The 26173-nt window shown below is 39.5% G+C and overlaps 6 protein-coding genes across 6 annotated transcripts; all 6 read left to right on the top strand.

Moving 5' to 3' along the window:
* Positions 1-428: 428 nt before the first annotated feature.
* Positions 429-4007, top strand: LOC137603207 (protocadherin alpha-3-like). Its single transcript, XM_068326447.1, has 2 exons — positions 429-2789; positions 3930-4007. The coding sequence occupies exons 1-2, from the start codon at positions 429-431 to the stop codon at positions 4005-4007; spliced, it is 2439 nt and encodes an 812-aa protein (XP_068182548.1).
* A 118-nt stretch (positions 4008-4125) lies between these two features.
* On the top strand, positions 4126-7873 carry LOC137603206 (protocadherin alpha-8-like). Its single transcript, XM_068326446.1, has 2 exons — positions 4126-6486; positions 7808-7873. Exons 1-2 carry the CDS (start codon positions 4126-4128, stop codon positions 7871-7873), a joined length of 2427 nt encoding a protein of 808 aa, XP_068182547.1.
* Positions 7874-8482: 609 nt separating this feature from the next.
* LOC137603205 (protocadherin alpha-3-like) lies at positions 8483-11854 on the top strand. The gene is made up of 2 exons (XM_068326445.1): positions 8483-10840; positions 11825-11854. The coding sequence occupies exons 1-2, from the start codon at positions 8483-8485 to the stop codon at positions 11852-11854; spliced, it is 2388 nt and encodes a 795-aa protein (XP_068182546.1).
* Positions 11855-13187: 1333 nt separating this feature from the next.
* On the top strand, positions 13188-15566 carry LOC137603204 (protocadherin alpha-13-like). Its single transcript, XM_068326444.1, has one exon. It carries the CDS (start codon positions 13188-13190, stop codon positions 15564-15566), a length of 2379 nt encoding a protein of 792 aa, XP_068182545.1.
* A 1153-nt stretch (positions 15567-16719) lies between these two features.
* Positions 16720-19128, top strand: LOC137603203 (protocadherin alpha-3-like). The gene has a single exon (XM_068326443.1). It carries the CDS (start codon positions 16720-16722, stop codon positions 19126-19128), a length of 2409 nt encoding a protein of 802 aa, XP_068182544.1.
* Positions 19129-21483: 2355 nt separating this feature from the next.
* On the top strand, positions 21484-24265 carry LOC137603202 (protocadherin alpha-3-like). The gene is made up of 2 exons (XM_068326442.1): positions 21484-23841; positions 24212-24265. Exons 1-2 carry the CDS (start codon positions 21484-21486, stop codon positions 24263-24265), a joined length of 2412 nt encoding a protein of 803 aa, XP_068182543.1.
* The last annotated feature ends 1908 nt before the right edge of the window (positions 24266-26173 follow it).

The following is a 26173-nucleotide window of genomic DNA, read 5'->3' as shown; positions in this document are numbered from 1 at the left end:
TTTACACAATGTAAGAATATGCTCTTAATTTTTTGTAGTTTTTATTTGGTAATGTGTTCACTCACTCAGGTACTGCTTGTGATGAGCAAACCATAAATACAGACAAACATTACATTGAGCTAATTTTGTCCTGACAGTTTATGTTCTGCAGACATAATGTCCATCGCTTGGTGTCAGTGTAATGAAAAAAACAAACAAACAATCCAGCACGTCGTTGATGTAGAACCGCTTTGGATCCTCCTTCGCAGAGATTCTCAGTGCGACGTTCGTTCAGACGTTTTTTGTTTTGCTGCTGACATGAGAAATATTTAAATGATGACTGAGGTTTGAAAAGGATGGTGAACATTTTCCAACGTGGAGTATTTCATTGTGGTCGTATTACTCGAGTAATATTTTGTGACTGATAACTGGTGGTATCGGGTGTGACCATGGAACAAAGAAAACGCGACAGACGAGCGACGCGTGGATTCCTGTTCGGCTGCGTTGTTGCGGTTCTTTTGTGGAGCGTTGTCTCTGCGCAAATCAGATATTCACTCTCTGAGGAAGTTAATGAAGGAACTGTTGTTGGAAATATCGCAAAAGATCTTGGAATTGATAAAAACACCCTGAAGGCCAGGAAGTATCGGATTGTTTCTTCCTCTGCGGATCCGCTGTTTCATGTGAACCAAAACGACGGCATCCTTTACGTGAGTCGGAAGATTGACAGAGAAGAGGTGTGTGCGCAAAGCAGTACGTGTTTCATCAATCTGAAAACGGTGCTTGAAAATCCGCTGGAGGTACATTATGTAGGTGTGGAGGTGATGGATATTAACGATCATTCTCCATCGTTCCCGGAAAGAGAGAAAATATTCGAAATTTCGGAGTCCGTGTTGCCTGGAGCACGATTTCAGCTGAAACCCTCAATTGATCCAGACAGTGGTTCTTTCTCTGTACAGCAATATAAATTAAGCCCAAATGATCACTTCCGTTTGGAAGTTAAAGATAGAGGTGAAGATGGTAGAATTCCGATATTAGTTGTTCAAAAGTCTTTAGACAGGGAAGCAGCAGGAAGTCACTCCTTAGTGCTGACCGCACTGGATGGAGGTAAACCTCCTAAATCTGGTAACATGAATATTCTAATAAATGTTTTAGATGTTAATGATAACGCACCTGTCTTTACTGAAGACGTTTATTCTGTTATGCTGAATGAAAATGTTCCAGTAGGGACAACAGTCATACAAGTGAATGCAACTGATTTAGATGATGGACTGAATGGAGAAGTAATTTATTCATTTAGTAACAGTATGAACAAAAACATATTGAAGCTATTTGATGTAAATCCATCTACAGGACAAGTGACCGTTAAAGGTTCAATAGATTATGAGGAGAAAGATCGATATGTAGTTGAAATTGAGGCATCAGATAAAGGTTTAGCACCTCTGACAACAGAGAAAAGTGTGATAATTAAAATAGTTGACATTAATGATAATGCACCTGAGATTGAAGTGACCTCATTCTCAAGCTCCATTCCTGAAGATTCCAGACCTGGAACAACAGTTGCCCTCATCAGTGTAAATGACCTGGACTCTGGTCTCAATGGAAAAGTTATTTGTTCTATGGATGAGAATGTTCCCTTTATGTTAACTCCATCCTTAGAAGACAAAATGTATTCATTAGTCACTAAATCTCCTCTGGACAGAGAGAAACAGTCACAATATGACCTGACAATACTTTCAAAAGATGCTGGTCAGCCTCCGTTATCATCTGAAAAGACAATAAGTGTTGTGGTGTCAGATGTGAATGACAACAGTCCAGAGTTTTCACTGAGTCCTTATACTTTCTATGTGACTGAGGGGAACGATCCAGGAGTCTCTGTGTTTTCTGTCAAAGCTTCTGATCATGATGAGAATGATAATGCTCTCATTTCATATCACATCCTCAGAGACAGAAGCAAAGACAATAAAATCACTTCATTTCTAAATATAAATAGTGATAGTGGAGAGATTTTGGCTCTAAAAAGTTTTGACTTTGAGACCCTGAAGACGTTCCAGTTCCAAGTTGTGGCCACAGATGGTGGAACTCCATCCCTGAGCAGCAACGTGACAGTGAACGTGTTCATTCTGGATCAGAACGACAACGCTCCAGTCATCCTGTATCCAGTCAGCTCCAATGGTTCTGCTGAAGGTGTGGAGGAGATTCCCCGCAATGTGAACGCAGGACACTTGGTGACTAAAGTCAGAGCCTATGACGCTGATATAGGATATAACGGCTGGTTGCTGTTTTCACTGCAGGAGGTGACTGACCACAGTCTGTTTGGTTTGGACCGCTATACAGGACAGATCAGAACCCTTCGCTCATTCACAGAGACAGACGAGGCTGAGCACAAACTGGTCATACTGGTGAAAGACAATGGGAACGTTTCCCTGTCAGCAACAGCTACTGTGATGGTCAGAGTTGTGGAGCCCAAAGAAGCTTTTGCTGCTTCTGATGTGAAAAGTTCTGCAAAGGAGGATGAGGAGAATAATGTGACTCTTTATCTGATGATAACTCTGGGCTCAGTTTCACTTCTTTTTGTCATCAGTATCATCGTGCTGATTGCAATGCAGTGTTCAAAAAGCAGCACAGACTATACTTCTAAATATCTCCAAGAGACTAATTATGATGGGACACTGTGTCACAGCATCCAGTACAGATCTGGAGACAAACGCTACATGTTAGTTGGACCCAGAATGAGTATTGGATCTACTATTGTACCAGGAAGCAACGCTAACACTCTGGTGCTCCCTGACAGGAGGGGTACTTCTGAGGAGGTAAGGAGTGATTATTTTGTAACCCTAAATTGTTTATGCTCACACTGATAGCCCTTAATGTCCAGTACTTGCTAAAGCAAGCCATTTTGCAGATGGTTTTGCTTGATTTTCTTTTCTCATCTGGAGGTATAAATTGCATTTCAGTATGTAATGTGAAGAAGTAATGTTTTTCCTAGTGTCATTCTTCGGGATTATAATATGAACCCCCTTTAGAAAATCACTGGATTATAAAGTGTTCTGACAAATTAATCTTCCGTTTTTACTGTCAGTCTGGAAAATCCATTCAGTTATGGCAGCAAATTCTCCTGATTCACTTATCGGTCTTTTTGGACCCATTAAGTGTTTTTGAACATCAGTTGTTGCCAGTCATTTTCCACGGAAAGTTACACATTTTATCTTTGCTTAGTTTCCGTCAGTGTACAGTTCAACCTGGGGAGGGAAATACAAACAATGAAACATAATGAAAACCATCAATGTTCATGCTTTTACATGATTTTTCCACCTGCTTTTCACCCTTTTACTTGTATTCTATTTTTTTTAACTAAATATACAAACATGTTTGGATGAAATTAAGGTGGCTCATTTCTTAACCAAAGCATACTGGCTGATTTATATACACAAACATTCTCTAGCATCATGTATTTGCTCCATAAACAGTCATAATATTAAAAGATTAGAAATACAATGAAGTGTGACATAATACATCAAGTTAAAATCTCATTTTGTTGACCTGTGATTAGTATTTTTTAACTGCTTATGTGTGAAACTATCAAAAGAAGCTGGACAGTTGTTACTGATGATCACTGTCTTTGGTGCTGAAAATACTTCCGGATATACGCCATAAATATATTATGTCACAAACCACAGTGAACATATTTCTGTTTGATTCATATCCTTAAATTATACAAATTATATAAGAATATACACAATTTAAGGAAATGCTCTTAAATACTAGTACAGTAGTTTTTATTTGGTACTGTGTCCACTCACTCAGGTACTGCTTGAGATGAGCAAACCATCTCAAGCAGTTCAAACAAATTGCATTGAGCTAATGTTGGCCTGGCAAGTTACTTTCTGCAGACATAATGTACATCGCATGGTGTCAGTGTAATGAGAAAACCCAGCACGTCGTTGATGTAGAACCGCTTTGGATCCTCCTCCGCGGAGATTCTCGGTGCGATGTTCGGTCAGACGCTTTTGATTTTGCTGCTGGTATGAGAAATATGACTGAGGTTTGAAAAGAGTGACGAATATTTTCCAACGTGGAGTTTTTGATTGTTGCAGTATTACGCGAGTAATATTTTGTGACTGATAACTGGTGGTATCGGGTGTGACCATGGAACAAAGAAAACGCGACAGACGAGCGACGCGTGGATTCCTGTTCGGCTGCGTTGTTGCGGTTCTTTTGTGGAGCGTTGTCTCTGCGCAAATCAGATATTCACTCTCTGAGGAAGTTAATGAAGGAACTGTTGTTGGAAATATCGCAAAAGATCTTGGAATAGATAAAAACACCCTGAAGGCCAGGAAGTATCGGATTGTTTCTGCCTCTGCGGATCCGCTGTTTCATGTGAACCAAAACGACGGCATCCTTTACGTGAGTCGGAAGATTGACAGAGAAGAGGTGTGTGCGCAAAGCAGTACGTGTTTAATCAATCTGAAAACGGTGCTTGAAAATCCACTGGAGGTACATTATGTAGAAGTAGAGGTGATGGATATTAACGATCATCCGCCAGGATTCCCTGAAGACGAGAAAAGGCTGGATATTTCCGAGTCTGTTCTACCCGGAGCACGATTTCAGCTGAAACCTTCACGGGACCCAGACAGTGGTTCTTTCTCTGTGCAGCAATATAGATTAAGTCCGAACGATCATTTCCGTTTGGAAGTTAAGGACAGAGGGGACGGTGACAGAATTCCGATATTGGTTGTTCAAAAGTCTTTAGACAGGGAAGCAGCAGGAAGTCACTCCTTAGTGCTGACCGCACTGGATGGAGGTAAACCTCCTAAATCTGGTAACATGAATATTCTAATAAATGTTTTAGATGTTAATGATAACGCACCTGTCTTTACTGAAGATGCTTATTCTGTTATGCTGCATGAAAATGTTCCAGTAGGGACAACAGTCATACAAGTGAATGCAACTGATTTAGATGATGGACTGAATGGAGAAGTAATCTATTCATTTAGTAACAGTATGAATAAAAACATGCTAAAACTTTTTGATTTACATACATTAACAGGCGACCTAATTGTCAAAGGCTCTATAGATTATGAGGACAAAGATATTTATGTCGTTGAAATTGAAGCATCAGATAAAGGCTCGGTTCCTCTGACAACAGAGAAAAGTGTGATAATTAAAATAGTCGACATTAATGATAATGCACCTGAGATTGAAGTGACCTCATTCTCAAGCTCCATTCCTGAAGATTCCAGACCTGGAACAACAGTTGCCCTCATCAGTGTAAATGACCTGGACTCTGGTCTCAATGGAAAAGTTATTTGTTCGATGGATGAGAATGTTCCCTTTATGCTAACTCCATCCACAAAGGATAAAATGTATTCATTAGTCACTAAATCTCCTCTGGACAGAGAGAAACAGTCACAATATGACCTGACAGTATCTGCAAAAGATGCTGGTCAGCCTCCATTATCATCTGAAAAGACAATAAGTGTTGTGGTGTCAGATGTGAATGACAACAGTCCAGAGTTTACACTGAGTCCTTATACTTTCTATGTGACTGAGGGGAACGATCCAGGAGTCTCTGTGCTTTCTGTCAAAGCTTCAGATCGCGATGAGAATGATAATGCTCTCATTTCATATCACATCCTCAGAGATGGAAGCAAAGACAATAAAATCACTTCATTTCTAAATATAAATAGTGATAGTGGAGAGATTTTGGCTCTAAAAAGTTTTGACTTTGAGACCCTGAAGACGTTCCAGTTCCAAGTTGTGGCCACAGATGGTGGAACTCCGTCCCTGAGCAGCAACGTGACAGTGAACGTGTTCATTCTGGATCAGAACGACAACGCTCCAGTCATCCTGTATCCAGTCAGCTCCAACGGTTCTGCTGAAGGTGTGGAGGAGATTCCCCGCAATGTGAACGCAGGACACTTGGTGACTAAAGTCAGAGCCTATGACGCTGATATAGGATATAACGGCTGGTTGCTGTTTTCACTGCAGGAGGTGACTGACCACAGTCTGTTTGGTTTGGACCGCTATACAGGACAGATCAGAACCCTTCGCTCATTCACAGAGACGGACGAGGCTGAGCACAAAGTTGTCATACTGGTGAAAGACAATGGGAACGTTTCCCTGTCAGCAACAGCTACTGTGATTGTCAGAGTTGTGGAGCCCAAAGAGGCTTTTGCTGCTTCTGATGTGGAAAGTTCTGCAAAGGATGAGGAGGAGAATAATGTGACTCTTTATCTGATGATAACTCTGGGCTCAGTTTCACTTCTTTTTGTCATCAGTATCATCGTGCTGATTGCAATGCAGTGTTCAAAAAGCACCACAGAGTATACTTCTAAATATCTCCAAGAGACTAATTATGATGGGACACTGTGTCATAGCATCCAGTACAGATCTGGAGACAAACGCTACATGTTAGTTGGACCTAGAATGAGTATTGGATCTACTATTGTACCAGGAAGCAACGCTAACACTCTGGTGCTCCCTGACAGGAGGTGTAATTCTGAGGAGGTAAGACACACCAAAAGCATTGTTTCTCTTTTCTTCACAGTAGAATGTGAAAAAATGTTTTCATATACAAAATTATGTCAGAAAATGTTAGTTTTGATATTTGATGAGGCTGCAGTAGTTCAGTTAAGGACTTTGCTTGTGGACTTGAGGCTAATCAGTTTAAGTACATTGTAGACCACACTGATAGCTTGAGTTGTGCCAGTTGACCGCTTGAGACTCCTCACACTGATCCTTACAAGCTGCTTCTGCTCTTATGTTGCTGCTCTATGGCTGCCAGTCACTACACCTTCCATCAATATTTTTTTTCCATGAATGTCTACTGGCCCTCTGCATGTGTCTGTGTGTGCGTGCAGGGGGTTGGGGTGTGTCTTCGAGCCTGTATGAGTTGTTATATACTGAATTGCCCTCCTGTTTGTTAAGGCCATTAAATCTGAAAATTTTCAATGATCTTCCCGTGTACAGAATGTACTGTATATATGTGTCGTTGTTGAACTTGGGAAAATAATACATTTTCTGGGAGTTATAGTGTAAAAAGGACTTTTGAGGCTAATGAAGATTTCTTTTTGGGGTTTTTGAATCGGTGACACACTTTTGTCTTGATCACGCACATGGCCCAATGAGTGGATATTGCTCTCAAAACCCTGTTTGTCTCTGACCGTGGTGCTGAACCTGTTTGGGGCAAATTTTAAATGTGGTTAACATTATAAAAATACATTAAACCCAATAATGACATAATATCACTGACTTCATATTTAAAACCATCCTATGAATTACAACATATTGACAATTGTTTTTTCTTTTGAACATTTTGAAAGGTTTATCTTGCGAGGTTCAAGTGAAGCACATCGTTGGTTGTTGATTGAGAACTTCACTCACCTCGGCCGTCTGAAATAATATTGTGACCTTAAATAGGGAAATGGTAGTGAGAGAGAACTGACGAAAACCACACACAGCTCTGTAGTTCACTTATTATATTCAAACATTTTGCGCATAATACATACAAATTTTTCTTCTAATTAAAAATAACAATAATACATTATTCTAGTGCCATATGAATTGCAAAATTAACATTTTTACCTCACTGAAGTAGTGTTAATGTATCAGTAGCTAGCAAGAAATAGCAAACCTGGAAAGGCAAACAGTCCAATATGGCCCCGCCACGATGTCGTCTCTAGCTTAAAATTTATCATATGAAACTGTTTCAACAATAAAACGACAGGAAATATGTCATTTTTACCAAATAAAATGACACTAACTCATACTAAAACATTGCTGACGTGCCTTATAAAGTTGCTTTGTGTACGGTAATTACCTTAAATAGGGAAATGGTAGTGAGACACAACTGAGGAAAACCACACGCAGCTCTGTCGTTCACTTGTTCTATTGAACGAGACAGCAGGGCGTGAAGCCCTAAGGCATTACCAACAGATCACTGAGTAATCGATCTACCCACAGACGGCTCTAAGGCATTACCAGTATATGACGGGATAATTAAATTTATCACATGAACAAACAACAATAACAGCATGAACAACTTTAAAAAGGAATGAAGAAATTGCCCTTGTATTTTAAATTAACTATGGGGTGAGTGAATGGGATTATTTTGTTTTGTTCACACAATAACCTGTCACAATTACTCCACTAGTTTTCCTCAGTGATTCTGTGTATCAACAATGTACTATTTATGATACACACTCTGACAACAAACTGGTCTTCATCACCGAGGCATTTTGTCGCTTGGTGTCAGTGTAATGTAAAAAGTCAGTAGCAAACGATTTCGTCGTCACTGCATTTTGGTTCCACCTCTTAACAACATCCTCGCTTCGATATCTGCACTGCCATTCTGCTACCATCCATAGTGAATATATTGTTTTTCATAAGAAATGATGATGTAAGAAAACAATACGCAATTTCTTTCAAGGATATTGTTGGATTTTGTTTTTATATCATTTGCACTATCATCGCGTTAGGAATAGTAAGTGATTCTGTTTTAACCATGGAACAAAGGAGATGTTATCCGCGAGCGACGCGTGGATTCCTGTTTGGCTGCGTTGTTGCGGTTCTTTTGTGGAGCGTTGTCTCTGCGGAAATCAGATATTCACTCTCTGAGGAAGTTAATGAAGGAACTGTTGTTGGAAATATCGCAAAAGATCTTGGAATTGATAAAAACACCCTGAAGGCCAGGAAGTATCGGATTGTTTCTGCCTCTGCGGATCCGCTGTTTCATGTGAACCAAAACGACGGCATCCTTTACGTGAGTCGGAGGATTGACAGAGAAGAGGTGTGTGCGCAAAGCAGTACGTGTTTAATCAAACTTAAAACGGTGCTTGAAAATCCACTGGAGGTACATTATGTAGGAGTTGAATTGATGGATATTAACGATCATTCTCCAGTTTTCCCGGAAGAAGACAAACGGATGGATATTTCCGAGACTGTTCTACCCGGAGCACGATTTCAGCTGAAACCTTCACGGGACCCAGACAGTGGTTCTTTCTCTGTGCAGCAATATAGATTAAGCCCAAATGATCACTTCCGTTTGGAAGTTAAGGATAAAGTAAATGATGGTAAAATTCCAATATTAGTTGTTCAAAAGTCTTTAGACAGGGAATCAGCAGGAAGTCACTCCTTAGTGCTGACCGCACTGGATGGAGGTAAACCTCCTAAATCTGGTAACATGAATATTCTAATAAATGTTTTAGATGTTAATGATAACGCACCTGTCTTTACTGAAGACGTTTATTCTGTTATGCTGAATGAAAATGTTCCAGTAGGGACAACAGTCATACAAGTGAATGCAACTGATTTAGATGATGGAATGAATGGAGAAGTAATTTATTCATTTAGTAACAGTATGAATCAGAACATATTAAATCTATTTGATATAAATCCATTATCTGGTGTGATAGTTGTTAAAGGTTCGATTGATTATGAGGAAAAAGATATATATCAAATTGAAATTGAAGCATCAGATAAAGGCTTTGCTCCTCTGACAAGAGAGAAAAGTGTGATAATTAAAATAGTTGACATTAATGATAATGCACCTGAGATTGAAGTGACCTCATTCTCAAGCTCCATTCCTGAAGATTCCAGACCTGGAACAACAGTTGCCCTCATCAGTGTAAATGACCTGGACTCTGGTCTCAATGGAAAAGTTATTTGTTCTATGGATGAGAATGTTCCCTTTATGTTAACTCCATCCTCAGAAGATAAAATGTATTCATTAGTCACTAAATCTCCTCTGGACAGAGAGAAACAGTCACAATATGACCTGACAGTATCTGCAAAAGATGCTGGTCAGCCTCCATTATCATCTGAAAAGACAATAAGTGTTGTGGTGTCAGATGTGAATGACAACAGTCCAGAGTTTTCACTGAGTCCTTATACTTTCTATGTGACTGAGGGGAACGATCCAGGAGTCTCTGTGTTTTCTGTCAAAGCTTCTGATCATGATGAGAATGATAATGCTCTCATTTCATATCACATCCTCAGATATGGAAGCAAAGAAAATAAAATCACTTCATTTCTAAATATAAATAGTGACACTGGAGAAATTTTAGCTCTAAAAAGTTTTGACTTTGAGACCCTGAAGACGTTCCAGTTCCAAGTTGTGGCCACAGATGGTGGAACTCCGTCCCTGAGCAGCAACGTGACAGTGAACGTGTTCATTCTGGATCAGAACGACAACGCTCCAGTCATCCTGTATCCAGTCAGCTCCAACGGTTCTGCTGAAGGTGTGGAGGAGATTCCCCGCAATGTGAACGCAGGACACTTGGTGACTAAAGTCAGAGCCTTTGACGCTGATATAGGATATAACGGCTGGTTGCTGTTTTCACTGCAGGAGGTGACTGACCACAGTCTGTTTGGTTTGGACCGCTATACAGGACAGATCAGAACCCTTCGCTCATTCACAGAGACAGACGAGGCTGAGCACAAACTGGTCATACTGGTGAAAGACAATGGGAACGTTTCCCTGTCAGCAACAGCTACTGTGATGGTCAGAGTTGTGGAGCCCAAAGAGGCTTTTGCTGCTTCTGATGTGAAAAGTTCTGCAAAGGATGAGGAGGAGAATAATGTGACTCTTTATCTGATGATAACTCTGGGCTCAGTTTCACTTCTTTTTGTCATCAGTATCATCGTGCTGATTGCAATGCAGTGTTCAAAAAGCACCACAGACTATACTTCTAAATATCTCCAAGAGACTAATTATGATGGGACACTGTGTCACAGCATCCAGTACAGATCTGGAGACAAACGCTACATGTTAGTTGGACCCAGAATGAGTATTGGATCTACTATTGTACCAGGAAGCAACGCTAACACTCTGGTGCTCCCTGACAGGAGGGGTACTGAAGAGGTAAGAATCAACCAAACATTTATTGTTTTGAGTCCAAAAGATGCAATGACTGCATTGAGCTAAAACATTAGTTTTTAATAAGTAAAAACGATATCAAGAAATTAATTCAGATGTATGATTTTAAAAGACTAACTCATGTGGACGGAGCACCGTATCACATTTTGAACTTGTTACAATATTCTGTGTCTGAAGTTTGGGAAGCAATTTTGTAAAGTAATTATTTTCCTTCTAGTTGCATGCTAACAACAGCTATTGCAGAAGTATTTTTAGGTGTTTGGATGGATGGTAACATGTATTAATCCACAGAATTGCCGTATGTATGGGCAATGTCCCCTCCAATTTTTCATGTGTCTGGGCATATACACACAAGCGTCCTGAGCGCACTACGGACCACTGTGAGCAACATCAAATGTGCACGCTGTGACCACACACCAGTATCACACTTGTTCAAAACCTTGCATCATAGCAAGATGGCTTATTAAATGATTCATATTACACCAACAATTTTCATTCATTTACTTTTAATATAAGTGCTTTGGTCCACTTGAAATGAAAAAGACAAAAATCGTATTCTTCATGAGATGTGTAGTTTGTCATATGTGAAGGTCCTGATGTGGCCATGGGAAGAGAGCTGCTTTTGTCGGTGAGGGCCAGTTGTGGCCTGGCTTAGGGTCCTGTTCTGGAAGAAATGACACATATACACGTTTGAGACATCACAGTTTGTTCACATTATAACATTCATATTTTGCGCAATCACGTGTGCCGATTGTGATACAGAATACATTCCTGTAACTCTTGGTCTGTGAAATATCTAATTACTCCTTTTTATCAGCATTTATACAACCCACAAATGGTCTAGTAGTGACGGCATTTAATGATTAATATCCGTTAATAAAAAAGAAATCTGAAATTTTGTCATTATAATTTTCACAAATCCGACTTAAAATGTACCTTATATTTCACGTGGTGCTACACTTTGTCCAGGTTGATGGCCTCTTCAGCTTCTTGGTTTGAACTTTCTCAAAAAGAAAAGAAATCTCACCCAGTTTCACAGCTTGTTCTTCTATTTGCATAAACTCTGACAGCCATCCCATGTTAGAAGAACCGCATTTCTTTTTTACTTTGGTTTGGTGAGTGGGTGTGTACCTGCCCGTTCGTTTCCAGTCACTAACCTGTTAACCTGCACGGTGCGCATAGCAGGAAGCACGTGTAGGACCGTCAATGCTCTGATTGGCTAGGTAGCATAAGTGAGCCTCACCGTATTGGCTGGACATTGGCCGGACACCTGTCACTGAGTTATTACGCAAAATGGTACAGAAAACAATATGATTGGCCTAAATTAATAGATTAGGTTTAATATTAGGTATTATTTTATACGTTTATATCGCATTTTAATTCGTGTGCTACATACATATTCTTGTGCGCTGAGAATGTGCGAGCGGTGTGAAAATGCGCAGCTTAGAGGAAACGCTGTTTGGGGCATAATTTATTTTATTCGTCTGTGTTCATATTTGTTTAACTTGTGTTGAATCTGCCGTCGCTGGGTTTTACATAGATGGATTTAACCTTACGCTCTATAAAATCTAAATGTTTTTTTTTTTTTTAAATTGTTGAAAAGTGGCAGTTTGAACAGGTTTGCAGAGATTTAAGTTGGATGACTGTTGACTTGCTTTCACTTTGTATCATATTTAAATAATAATGATAAGGTTTGCAGATGTCAGTGGGGATATCTTTGGTTTCATTCTGTTTTTCTTTTCTTTTTTCTTTTTTTTTTTTTGTAAATGCTTTTCGAAAATGCTAGAGCATGCAAAACCTCAGAATCAGATAAAATCGGTAATATAAGATATGAATTCATAAATGTAAATCCCCCCAAAAATGACAAATCTTAATAGTGACATATTTTGAAAAACTTTCAGTTAGAATGTTATTGAAGGAAAGAAAATGCATTTCTAATTGATGACTCCAACTCCAAATCACTCTCCCTCTCTGAAGAATAAAGTCTATTAGTGATTTTAGCTGAGAAATAAAGTACCTTCCATCAGACATACAACAAAACCACACAGTTTTCAACAGCGATATGTTTTGTCGCATGGTGTCAGTGTAACTTAGAAGTCAGTAGCATACGATTTTGTCGTCACTGCATTTTCGTTCCACCTCTCGACATCATCCTCGATCGGTATCCGCACAGCCATATTTTGTACGCGGCTGGCTTTGTGAATGCTTTGTTTGACGAGGTTGACTATGTAGCAAAATATTGGATATTAATATTCCGGATAATGCTGGATTCCGTTTCTGTATAATTTGCTCTATTTTTGTGTATGGAGTACTAATTAATTACGGCTGAACCATGGAACAAAGGAGAAATATACAACGAACATCGCGCAGCTTTTTGGTCGGCTTCGTTGTTGCGGTTCTTTTGTGGAGCGTTGCCTCGGCAGAAATCAGATATTCACTCTCTGAGGAAGTTAATGAAGGAACTGTTGTTGGAAATATCGCAAAAGATCTTGGAATTGATAAAAACACCCTGAAGGCCAGGAAGTATCGGATTGTTTCTGCCTCTGCGGATCCGCTGTTTCATGTGAACCAAAACGACGGCATCCTTTACGTGAGTCGGAAGATTGACAGAGAAGAGGTGTGTGCGCAAAGCAGTACGTGTTTAATCAATCTGAAAACGGTGCTTGAAAATCCACTGGAGGTACATTATGTAGAAGTAGAGGTGATGGATATTAACGATCATCCGCCCAGATTCCCAGAAGAAGACAAAAGGCTGGATATTTACGAGTCTGTTCTACCCGGAGCACGATTTCAGCTGAAACCTTCACGGGACCCAGACAGTGGTTCTTTCTCTGTGCAGAAATATAGATTAAGCCCAAATGATCATTTTCGTTTAGAAGTTAAGGAAAAAAGAAATGATGGTAAAATTCCAATATTGGTTGTTCAAAAGTCTTTAGACAGGGAATCAGCAGGAAGTCACTCCTTGGTGCTGACCGCACTGGATGGAGGTAAACCTCCTAAATCTGGTAACATGAATATTCTAATAAATGTTTTAGATGTTAATGATAACGCACCTGTCTTTACTAAAGACACCTATTCTGTTACGCTGAATGAAAATGCTCCAGTAGGGACAACAGCCATACAAGTGAATGCAACTGATTTAGATGATGGACTGAATGGAGAAGTAATCTATTCATTTAGTAACAGTATGAATCAAAACATATTAAATATATTTGACGTAAATCCATTATCTGGGGTGATAGTTGTTAAAGGTTCAATAGATTATGAGGACAAAGATATATATGAAATTGAAATTGAAGCATCAGATAAAGGCTCAGTTCCTCTGACAACTGAGAAAAGTGTGATAATTAAAATAGTCGACATTAATGATAATGCACCTGAGATTGAAGTGACCTCATTCTCAAGCTCCATTCCTGAAGATTCCAGACCTGGAACAACAGTTGCCCTCATCAGTGTAAATGACCTGGACTCTGGTCTCAATGGAAAAGTTATTTGTGCTATGGATGAGAATGTTCCCTTTATGTTAACTCCATCCACAAAGGATAAAATGTATTCATTAGTCACTAAATCTCGACTGGACAGAGAGAAACAGTCACAATATGACCTGACAATATTTGCAAAAGATGCTGGTCAGCCTCCATTATCATCTGAAAAGACAATAAGTGTTGTGGTGTCAGATGTGAATGACAACAGTCCAGAGTTTTCACTGAGTCCTTATACTTTCTATGTGACTGAGGGGAACGATCCAGGAGTCTCTGTGTTTTCTGTCAAAGCTTCTGATCGTGATGAGAATGATAATGCTCTCATTTCATATCAGATTTTCAGACAGGCAAGTGAAGTTAATAAATTAGCATCATTTCTAAATATAAATAGTGAAAGTGGAGAAATTTTGGCTCTAAAAAGTTTTGACTTTGAGACCCTGAAGACGTTCCAGTTCCAAGTTGTGGCCACAGATGGTGGAACTCCGTCCCTGAGCAGCAACGTGACAGTGAACGTGTTCATTCTGGATCAGAACGACAACGCTCCAGTCATCCTGTATCCAGTCAGCTCCAACGGTTCTGCTGAAGGTGTGGAGGAGATTCCCCGCAATGTGAACGCAGGACACTTGGTGACTAAAGTCAGAGCCTATGACGCTGATATAGGATATAACGGCTGGTTGCTGTTTTCACTGCAGGAGGTGACTGACCACAGTCTGTTTGGTTTGGACCGCTATACAGGACAGATCAGAACCCTTCGCTCATTCACAGAGACAGACGAGGCTGAGCACAAACTGGTCATACTGGTGAAAGACAATGGGAACGTTTCCCTGTCAGCAACAGCTACTGTGATTGTCAGAGTTGTGGAGCCCAAAGAGGCTTTTGCTGCTTCTGATGTGAAAAGTTCTGCAAAGGATGATGAGGAGGAGAATAATGTGACTCTTTATCTGATGATAACTCTGGGCTCAGTTTCACTTCTTTTTGTCATCAGTATCATCGTGCTGATTGCAATGCAGTGTTCAAAAAGCAGCACAGACTATACTTCTAAATATCTCCAAGAGACTAACTATGATGGGACACTGTGTCACAGCATCCAGTACAGATCTGGAGACAAACGCTACATGTTAGTTGGACCCAGAATGAGTATTGGATCTACTATTGTACCAGGAAGCAACGCTAACACTCTGGTGCTCCCTGACAGGAGGGGTACTTCTGAGGAGGTAAGACACCTCTAAGCAAGTGTGTTGTATTTTTTTTGTTTCTGAAAATCGTTTTCTGTTTTAACGTAAAAGGCGGAATTTGAAATTTCACAAAAGGGGATTGTCATTCTTGACACACATTTCTGCAAGCTACAGAGACAGCAATTCCAAAATACAGATACAGTGATATTATAATTTTATGACAGCTACACGTTTTCACATTAGGCGTCGGTGCAGCGAAGAGTTAATGAAGATTGGCATCTTTGACATTAATGTAGTACCTTGTTAAACTAATATTTGAGAAAACACAAAAAAATATTATTTTGGGCTCATTATTATACGTCAGCAAATATTTAAAAAAAATAATTCCATTCAGATGTATTCACTGAACTTAAAGTGGTTCTTTAATACTCAAGTTCATCTCTCTACATCGCACAACAGTGATTCAAGTCAAACTACAGTATAATTCAAATCAATGATGCATTTGATTCACCTCTTTTAAGCAGCGTAAAGCCCCACAACATTAAATAATACATACATACACATACACACACGCACACACACACACACACACACACACACACACACACACACACACACACACACACACACACACACACACAGATACACAACAGCAAGAATTTTGTCTAAGATGAGAACCCACACTGACGTATATGATTAAAGTCTATAATAAAACCCATATAGTACAAGGAAAAGATACACACAGTAGATACACACAATACTGCATTTAAAATACATTTAAATTTCACTAGTCGTCAAAGTACGAGTGCTTGTATCCTGAAGACACGGTCTGTTCATCTCTTTTAAATCATTCCACTGCTTTTTGCCAGTAATTAGCATAAGATGTGTCAAAATACACAGAAAAATATATAGAAAAGGACCCAGTGCGCTCTCCGTATCCATATGTGTTGTCGCTTGGTGTCAGTGTAATATAAAAAGTCAATAGCATGCAATCTTGTCGTCACTGCATTTTGGTTCCACCTCTTGAAATCCTCGCTTCGATGTTCTCACGACGATTGAACTGTCCATTTCTTTCCAATTGCTTGTTGGCAACGAATTTTGAATACGTAGAAAATTGCTGTATTTTTATTTAGGAATTTTCTGGATTACATTTTTACATCGTTAATGTTCTCCTCCAGAAGGAATAGTCGAGAGTTCGGGTTTAACCATGGAACAAAATAGATGTTATCAACGAGCGACGCGTGGATTCCTGTTTGGCTGCGTTGTTGCGGTTCTTTTGTGGAGCGTTGTCTCTGCGCAAATCAGATATTCACTCTCTGAGGAAGTTAATGAAGGAACTGTTGTTGGAAATATCGCAAAAGATCTTGGAATTGATAAAAACACCCTGAAGGCCAGGAAGTATCGGATTGTTTCTGCCTCTGCGGATCCGCTGTTTCATGTGAACCAAAACGACGGCATCCTTTACGTGAGTCGGAAGATTGACAGAGAAGAGGTGTGTGCGCAAAGCAGTACGTGTTTAATCAACCTGAAAACGGTGCTTGAAAATCCACTGGAGGTACATTATGTAGAAGTAGAGGTGATGGATATTAACGATCATTCTCCAATTTTCCCGGAAGAAGAAAAAAAGCTGGATATTTCCGAGTCTGTTCTACCCGGAGCACGATTTCAGCTGAAACCTTCACGGGACCCAGACAGTGGTTCTTTCTCTGTGCAGAAATATAGATTAAGCCCGAATGATCATTTTCGTTTGGAATTTAAGGATAAAATAAATGATGGTAAAATTCCAATATTGGTTGTTCAAAAGTCTTTAGACAGGGAAGCAGCAGGAAGTCACTCCTTAGTGCTGACCGCACTGGATGGAGGTAAACCTCCTAAATCTGGTAACATGAATATTCTAATAAATGTTTTAGATGTTAATGATAACGCACCTGTCTTTACTGAAGACGTTTATTCTGTTATGCTGAATGAAAATGTTCCAGTAGGGACAACAGTCATACAAGTGAATGCAACTGATTTAGATGATGGAATGAATGGAGAAGTAATCTATTCACTGAGTAACAGTATGAATCAAAACATATTAAATCAATTCAATATAAATCCATTATCAGGTGCGATAGTTGTTAAAGGTTCAATTGATTATGAGGAAAAAGATATATACCAAATTGAAATTGAAGCATCAGATAAAAGTCTACTTCCTCTGACAACAGAGAAAAGTGTGATAATTAAAATAGTTGACATTAATGATAATGCACCTGAGATTGAAGTGACCTCATTCTCAAGCTCCATTCCTGAAGATTCCAGACCTGGAACAACAGTTGCCCTCATCAGTGTAAATGACCTGGACTCTGGTCTCAATGGAAAAGTTATTTGTTCTATGGATGAGAATGTTCCCTTTATGTTAACTCCATCCACAAAGGATAAAATGTATTCATTAGTCACTAAATCTCCTCTGGACAGAGAGAAACAGTCACAATATGACCTGACAGTATCTGCAAAAGATGCTGGTCAGCCTCCATTATCATCTGAAAAGACAATAAGTGTTGTGGTGTCAGATGTGAATGACAACAGTCCAGAGTTTTCACTGAGTCCTTATACTTTCTATGTGACTGAGGGGAACGATCCAGGAGTCTCTGTGTTTTCTGTCAAAGCTTCTGATCGTGATGAGAATGATAATGCTCTCATTTCATATCACATCCTCAGAGATGGAAGCAAAGACAATAAAATCACTTCATTTCTAAATATAAATAGTGAAAATGGAGACATTTTGGCTCTAAAAAGTTTTGACTTTGAGACCCTGAAGACGTTCAAGTTCCAAGTTGTGGCCACAGATGTTGGAACTCCGTCCCTGAGCAGCAACGTGACAGTGAACGTGTTCATTCTGGATCAGAACGACAACGCTCCAGTCATCCTGTATCCAGTCAGCTCCAACGGTTCTGCTGAAGGTGTGGAGGAGATTCCCCGCAATGTGAACGCAGGACACTTGGTGACTAAAGTCAGAGCCTATGACGCTGATATAGGATATAACGGCTGGTTGCTGTTTTCACTGCAGGAGGTGACTGACCACAGTCTGTTTGGTTTGGACCGCTATACAGGACAGATCAGAAGCCTTCGCTCATTCACAGAGACAGACGAGGCTGAGCACAAACTGGTCATACTGGTGAAAGACAATGGGAACGTTTCCCTGTCAGCAACAGCTACTGTGATTGTCAGAGTTGTGGAGCCCAAAGAGGCTTTTGCTGCTTCTGATGTGAAAAGTTCTGCAAAGGATGAGGAGGAGAATAATGTGACTCTTTATCTGATGATAACTCTGGGCTCAGTTTCACTTCTTTTTGTCATCAGTATCATCGTGCTGATTGCAATGCAGTGTTCAAAAAGCAGCACAGACTATACTTCTAAATATCTCCAAGAGACTAATTATGATGGGACACTGTGTCACAGCATTCAGTACAGATCTGGAGACAAACGCTACATGTTAGTTGGACCCAGAATGAGTATTGGATCTACTATTGTACCAGGAAGCAACGCTAACACTCTGGTGCTCCCTGACAGGAGGGGTACTTCTGAGGAGGTAAGGAGTGATTATTTTGTAACCCTCAATTGTTTTTTCTCACACTGATAGTCCTGTGTCTCCATTCCATTCCAAAGCAAGATATTTTGCAAATTGTTTCACCTGGTTTGCTTTTCTCATCTGGAGGTGTAAATTACAATCCAATATGTAATGTGAAGTAGTAATGTTTTTCCTAGTGTCATTCTTCGGGATTATAAAATCTCTGGAATGTAAAGTTGTTCTGACAAATCAATCTTCTGTTGTTAGCAGAGTTCATTTTACCTCAAAAAAGTAGTATGTAATTGGTTGAAAACCAGTTTTAATAGTTAATAGGTACCCCTTTGTACTTTTTTTATTTTTTGAGACGTCATTTAGAGTTGCGTTAGCAGACTGGGATGTTACTGGGTAGCACTTGCAGCGCCAGATCAGTGGGTGGCGCTCGCACGCTCTTGTGGATCGAGGGGAGCGGCGTCTTCGCAATCTTTACCTGGCGCGAGTCATTAATAAAACGGCACTGGCTTGTGAAGACGTTAATCTGTGGGCTCCGTTATTGATCCACAGCCAGTGCACCACCACCGATTCACGGTGCTTTTAGCCTGTGCATCACTTGAGCCGGTCCAGATTCTCCTAAGTCTGGCGCCACATGTATCCCTGTGCTGCGCTTCAAGAAAAAATTGTGCATCCCAACATGACGTTTATGTATCCCAAAAGTAATAACAGAATATACAGTATAAGCCATATTGAGTTTTTCCAATACTACATTAAAAGAATAAAACACTTAATTTTAATGACTTTGTTAATAATAACCTCATAACTGTTTAAGTGGAATATAGGGTAAAATTATATATAATTTTTTTTATCGAAATGTTAAAGCCGGGTAGTCATTCTTTTAAAAAAAGTTTCAGAAATGAAAAAGTGTGGAAGGTTTTCCCTTTTTGTGTTTCGTTCAATAGTTTTCTTTTTCTTTAATTGATATGTTCTCCTGTGGACACTGCACAAAGTTGAAAGAGCCTTCTCCACATACATATTTTTTGTAATTTGTGTGTGGAGAAATTTGTCAATATTTTGTTTTCTTTATTAACTTTTGATTGTTATTTTGTTTTTTTTTATTCAAGGAAGCGCCCATTGTCATTTGGCTTTTCTCCAACTTTTGCATCTTTTTCGGAAGCATGGTGATAGTGTAAAACTACTCCTCGCTCTATCACTGCAGCATGTAAAACGAGTTGACGTTGTTTTGCCGTTTGGTCAATTGAAATAAAATCTAATCCCACAGGTGAGTGTCGTGACGAGAAACTCGCGCAAGATGAAACATATCCGGGCTCGAAATTTAAGTGGAGAAATGGATAAATAGTGAATATCTTTGTTGAATGGAAGTGCATTTCCCCCCAATATTATATAGCAGAAAAAGGTAGCATCGATATTTTTTTTTTGTATAGTTAAAGCTTGCGTCCCAGGGACGCACGTTGTCTGATCGTCGGGCGTCACTGTCAAAAAATGTGCGTCAAAGACGCGAAAACGCACGCTAACAAGAACACTCAGTATAAGAAAAATCCATTCATCCATTCCATTCATTTAATTTTCAATTTTCATGTTTTTACATTATTTTTCCATCAGCTTTTCACCTTTATACTTGAATTCTATTTACTGTTGTTAGCCTCGCACAATCATGGGTGTTTGGATAAAATTATGGTGGCTCATTTCTTAACCAAAAAGTACCCGCTGATTTATGTACACGAATTTGCTCTGACAACATGAATTTAAGACATAGTCTTCGTAATAAAATATAAGAAATACAATGAATTGTGACATAGTACATTTAGTTTAAGTCTCATTTTATTGGCCTGTGATTATTATTTTTTGACTGAATTAGAAACTAGCAAAAGATGATTGACGGTTGTTACAGATCACTGTCCATGGTGCTGAAAATGTTACCATCTTAAAATATATCTCAAACCATAGTGCAAATATATGTTTGATCCATATTCTTAAATCATACAAATCATTAAAGAATTTACACAACTCAACATAATGCTCTTTAATATTAGTAGTTTTTATTTTGTAATGTTTCCACTCACTCAGGTACTGTTTGAGATTAGTAAACCCTAAACGCAGACACATTACAATGAGTTAATGCTAGCCTGAAAATGTATGTTCTGCAGACATAATGTACATCGCATGGTGTCAGTGTAATTAGAAAATCCAGCACGTCGTTGATGTAGAACTGCTTTGGATCCTCCTCCGCAGAGATTCTCGGTGCGATGTTCGGTCAGACGCTTTTGATTTTGCTGCTGACGTGAGAAATATTTAAATGATAACTAAGGTTTGACAAGGATGATTAACATTTTTCTACGTGGAGTATTTGATTGTGGTCGTATTACTCGAGTAATATTTTGTGACTGATAACTGGTGGTATCGGGTGTGACCATGGAACAAAGAAAACGCGACAGACGAGCGACGCGTGGATTCCTGTTTGGCTGCGTTGTTGCGGTTCTTTTGTGGAGCGTTGTCTCTGCGCAAATCAGATATTCACTCTCTGAGGAAGTTAATGAAGGAACTGTTGTTGGGAATATCGCAAAAGATCTTGGAATTGATAAAAACACCCTGAAGGCCAGGAAGTATCGGATTGTTTCTGCCTCTGCGGATCCGCTGTTTCATGTGAATCAAAACGACGGCATCCTTTACGTGAGTCGGAAGATTGACAGAGAAGAGGTGTGTGCGCAAAGCAGTACGTGTTTAATCAACCTGAAAACGGTGCTTGAAAATCCACTGGAGGTACATTATGTAGAAGTAGAGGTGATGGATATAAACGATCATCCGCCCAAATTCCCAGAAGACGAGAAAAGGCTGGATATTTCCGAATCTGTTCTACCCGGAGCACGATTTCAGCTGAAACCTTCACGGGACCCAGACAGTGGTTCTTTCTCTGTGCAGAAATATGGATTAAGCCCGAATGATCATTTCCGTTTGGAAGTTATGGACAGAGGGGACGGTGACAGAATACCCATTTTGGTTGTTCAAAAGTCTTTAGACAGGGAATCAGCAGGAAGTCACTCCTTAGTGCTGACCGCACTGGATGGAGGTAAACCTCCTAAATCTGGTAACATGGATATTCTAATAAATGTTTTAGATGTTAATGATAACGCACCTGTCTTTACTGAAGAAGTTTATTCTGTTATGCTAAATGAGAATGTTCCAGTAGGGACAACAGTCATACACGTGAATGCAACTGATTTAGATGATGGACTGAACGGAGACGTAATCTATTCATTTAGTAACAATATGAACCAAAACGTATTAAAGCTATTTGATGTAAATCCATTCACAGGACAAGTGACCGTTAAAGGTTCAATAGATTATGAGGAGAAAGACCGATATGTAGTTGAAATTGAAGCATCAGATAAAGGCCCGGTTCCTCTGACAACAGAGAAAAGTGTGATCATTAAAATAGTTGACATTAATGATAATGCACCTGAGATTGAAGTGACCTCATTCTCAAGCTCAATTCCTGAAGATTCCAGACCTGGAACAACAGTTGCCCTCATCAGTGTAAATGACCTGGACTCTGGTCTCAATGGAAAAGTTATTTGTTCTATGGATGAGAATGTTCCCTTTATGTTAACTCCATCCACAAAGGATAAAATGTATTCATTAGTCACTAAATCTCCTCTTGACAGAGAGAAACAGTCACAATATGACCTGACAGTATCTGCAAAAGATGCTGGTCAGCCTCCATTATCATCTGAAAAGACAATAAGTGTTGTGGTGTCAGATGTGAATGACAACAGTCCAGAGTTTTCCCTGAGTCCTTATACTTTCTATGTGACTGAGGGGAACGATCCAGGAGTCTCTGTGTTTTCTGTCAAAGCTTCTGATCGTGATGAGAATGATAATGCTCTCATTTCATATCACATCCTCAGAGATGGAAGCAAAGACAATAAAATCACTTCATTTTTAAATATAAATAGTGAAAATGGAGACATTTTGGCTCTAAAAAGTTTTGACTTTGAGACCCTGAAGACGTTCCAGTTCCAAGTTGTGGCCACAGATGGTGGAACTCCGTCCCTGAGCAGCAACGTGACAGTGAACGTGTTCATTCTGGATCAGAACGACAACGCTCCAGTCATCCTGTATCCAGTCAGCTCCAACGGTTCTGCTGAAGGTGTGGAGGAGATTCCCCGCAATGTGAACGCAGGACACTTGGTGACTAAAGTCAGAGCCTATGACGCTGATATAGGATATAACGGCTGGTTGCTGTTTTCACTGCAGGAGGTGACTGACCACAGTCTGTTTGGTTTGGACCGCTATACAGGACAGATCAGAACCCTTCGCTCATTCACAGAGACAGACGAGGCTGAGCACAAACTGGTCATACTGGTGAAAGACAATGGGAACGTTTCCCTGTCAGCAACAGCTACTGTGATTGTCAGAGTTGTGGAGCCCAAAGAGGCTTTTGCTGCTTCTGATGTGAAAAGTTCTGCAAAGGATGAGGAGGAGAATAATGTGACTCTTTATCTGATGATAACTCTGGGCTCAGTTTCACTTCTTTTTGTCATCAGTATCATCGTGCTGATTGCAATGCAGTGTTCAAAAAGCAGCACAGACTATACTTCTAAATATCTCCAAGAGACTAATTATGATGGGACACTGTGTCACAGCATCCAGTACAGATCTGGAGACAAACGCTACATGTTAGTCGGACCCAGAATGAGTATTGGATCTACTATTGTACCAGGAAGCAACACTAACACTCTGGTGCTCCCTGACAGGAGGGGTACTGAAGAGGTAAGAATGAACCAAACACCTGTTGTTTTGATTCCAAAAGATGCAATGACTGTATTAAGCTATAACATTATTTTTTTATGAGTAAAAACAATATCAAGAAATTAATTCAGATGTATGATTTTAAAAGAGTAACTCATGTGGACGGAGCACCGTATCATATTTTAGACTTGTTACAATATTCTGTGTCTGAAGTTTGGGAAGCAATTTTGTAAAGTAATTATTTTCCTTCTAGTTGCATGCTAACAGCAGCTATTGTAAATGTATTTTTAGGTCTTTGGATGGGTGGTTATATGTATTAATCCACAGATTTGCCATATGTGTGGGCAATGTCCCCTCTAATTTTTCATGTGTCTGGGCATATACACACCAGCATCCTGAGCGCACTGAGGACCACTGTGAGCAACATCAAATGTGCACGCTGTGACCACACACCAGTATCACACTTGTTCAAAACCTTGAATCATAGCAAGATACTTGCTTACTAAATGATTCATATTACAGCAGCAATTTTCATTCATTTACTTGTAATATAGGTGATTTGGTCCACTTGAAATGAAAAAGACAAAAATCTTATTCTTCATGAGATGTGTAGTTTGTCATATGTGAAGGTCCTGATGTGGCCATGGGAAGAGAGCTGCTTTTGTCGGTGAGGGCCAGTTGTGGCCTGGCTTAGGGTCCTGTTCTGGAAGAAATGACGCATATATACGTTTGAGACATCACAGTTTGTTCACATTATAACATTCACATTTTGCGCAATCACGTGTGCCGATTGTGATACAGAATACATTCCTGTAACTCTTGGTCTGTAAAATATCTAATTACTCCTTTTTATCAGCATTTTTACGACCCACAAATGGACTAGTAACGGATATTAATGATTAATATCCGTAAATAAAAAATAAATCTGAAATTATGTCATTATAATTTTCACAAAACCGACTTAAAATGTACCTTATATTTCACGTGGTGCTACACTTTGTCCAGGTTGATGGCTTCTTCAGCTTCTTGGTTTGAACTTTCTCAAAAAGAAAAGAAATCTCACCCAGTTTCACAGCTTGTTCTTCTATTTGCATACACTCTGACAGCCATCCCATGTTAGAAGAACCGCATTTCTTTTTTACTTTGGTTTGGTGAGTGGGTGTGTACCTGCCCGTTCGTTTCCAGTCACTAACCTGTTAACCTGCACGGTGCGCATAGCAGGAAGCACGTGTAGGATTGTCAATGCTCTGATTGGCTAGGTAGCATAAGTGAGCCTCACCGTATTGGCTGGACATTGGCTGGACACCTGTCACTGAGTTACGATGCAAAATGGTACAGAAAACGATATGATTGACCTAATGTATTAAATTAATTCTAATATTAGGTATTATTTTATGCGTTAATATCGAATTTTATTTCATGCGCTACATCAATTTTCTTGTGCGCTGAGAATGTGCGAGCGGTGTGAAAATGCGCAGCTTAGAGGAAACACTGTTTGGGCCATAATTTATTTTATTCGTCTGTGTTCATATTTGTGTATAACTTGTGTTGAATCTGTAGTCTCTGCGTTTTACATAGATGGATTTAACCTTACGCTCAACAAAATCTAAATGTTTTGCTGTTGATGAATTGGTGAGAAGTGGCAGTTTGAACAGGTTTGCTGAGATTTAAATTGGATGACTGTTGACTTGCTGTCACTTTTTATAATACTTAAATAATAATGATAAGGATTTTAGAAGTCAGTGGAAATACATGTTTGTGGGTTTTGTTGTGTTGTGTTTTGTTTTCTTTCTTTTTTTTTCAAATGTTTTTCTAAAATGTGAGTGCATGCCAAACCTAGGACGCATCAATAATATATGTGACTCCACAATGGTAAATATAAAATATTGGCAAATCTTAATGATCACATATCTTGAAAAGCTTTCAGTTAGAAGGTTATTAAAGGGAAGAATATATATTTCTAATCGATGATTCCATCTCGAAATCACTCTCCCTCTGTGCAGAATAAATTAGTGAATTTAGCTGCGAAATAAAGTACCTTCCATCAAACATACAACAAAACCACACAGTTTTCAACAGCGATATGTTTTGTCGCATGGTGTCAGTGTAACTTAGAAGTCAGTAGCATACGATTTTGTCGTCACTGCATTTTCGTTCCACCTCTCGACATCATCCTCGATCGGTATCCGCACAGCCATATTTTGTACGCGGCTGGCTTTGTGAATGCTTTGTTTGACGAGGTTGACTATGTAGCAAAATATTGTACATTAATATTCCGGATAATGCTGGATTCCGTTACTGTATAATTTGCTCTATTTTTGTGTATGGAGTACTAATTAATTACGGCTGAACC

Source organism: Antennarius striatus, chromosome 10, assembly GCF_040054535.1.
Source record: "Antennarius striatus isolate MH-2024 chromosome 10, ASM4005453v1, whole genome shotgun sequence".
NCBI classification, from domain to species: domain Eukaryota; kingdom Metazoa; phylum Chordata; class Actinopteri; order Lophiiformes; family Antennariidae; genus Antennarius; species Antennarius striatus.
The sequence above is the reverse complement of the archived record's forward strand: the minus strand, read 5'-3'. Positions and strand labels throughout refer to the sequence as shown.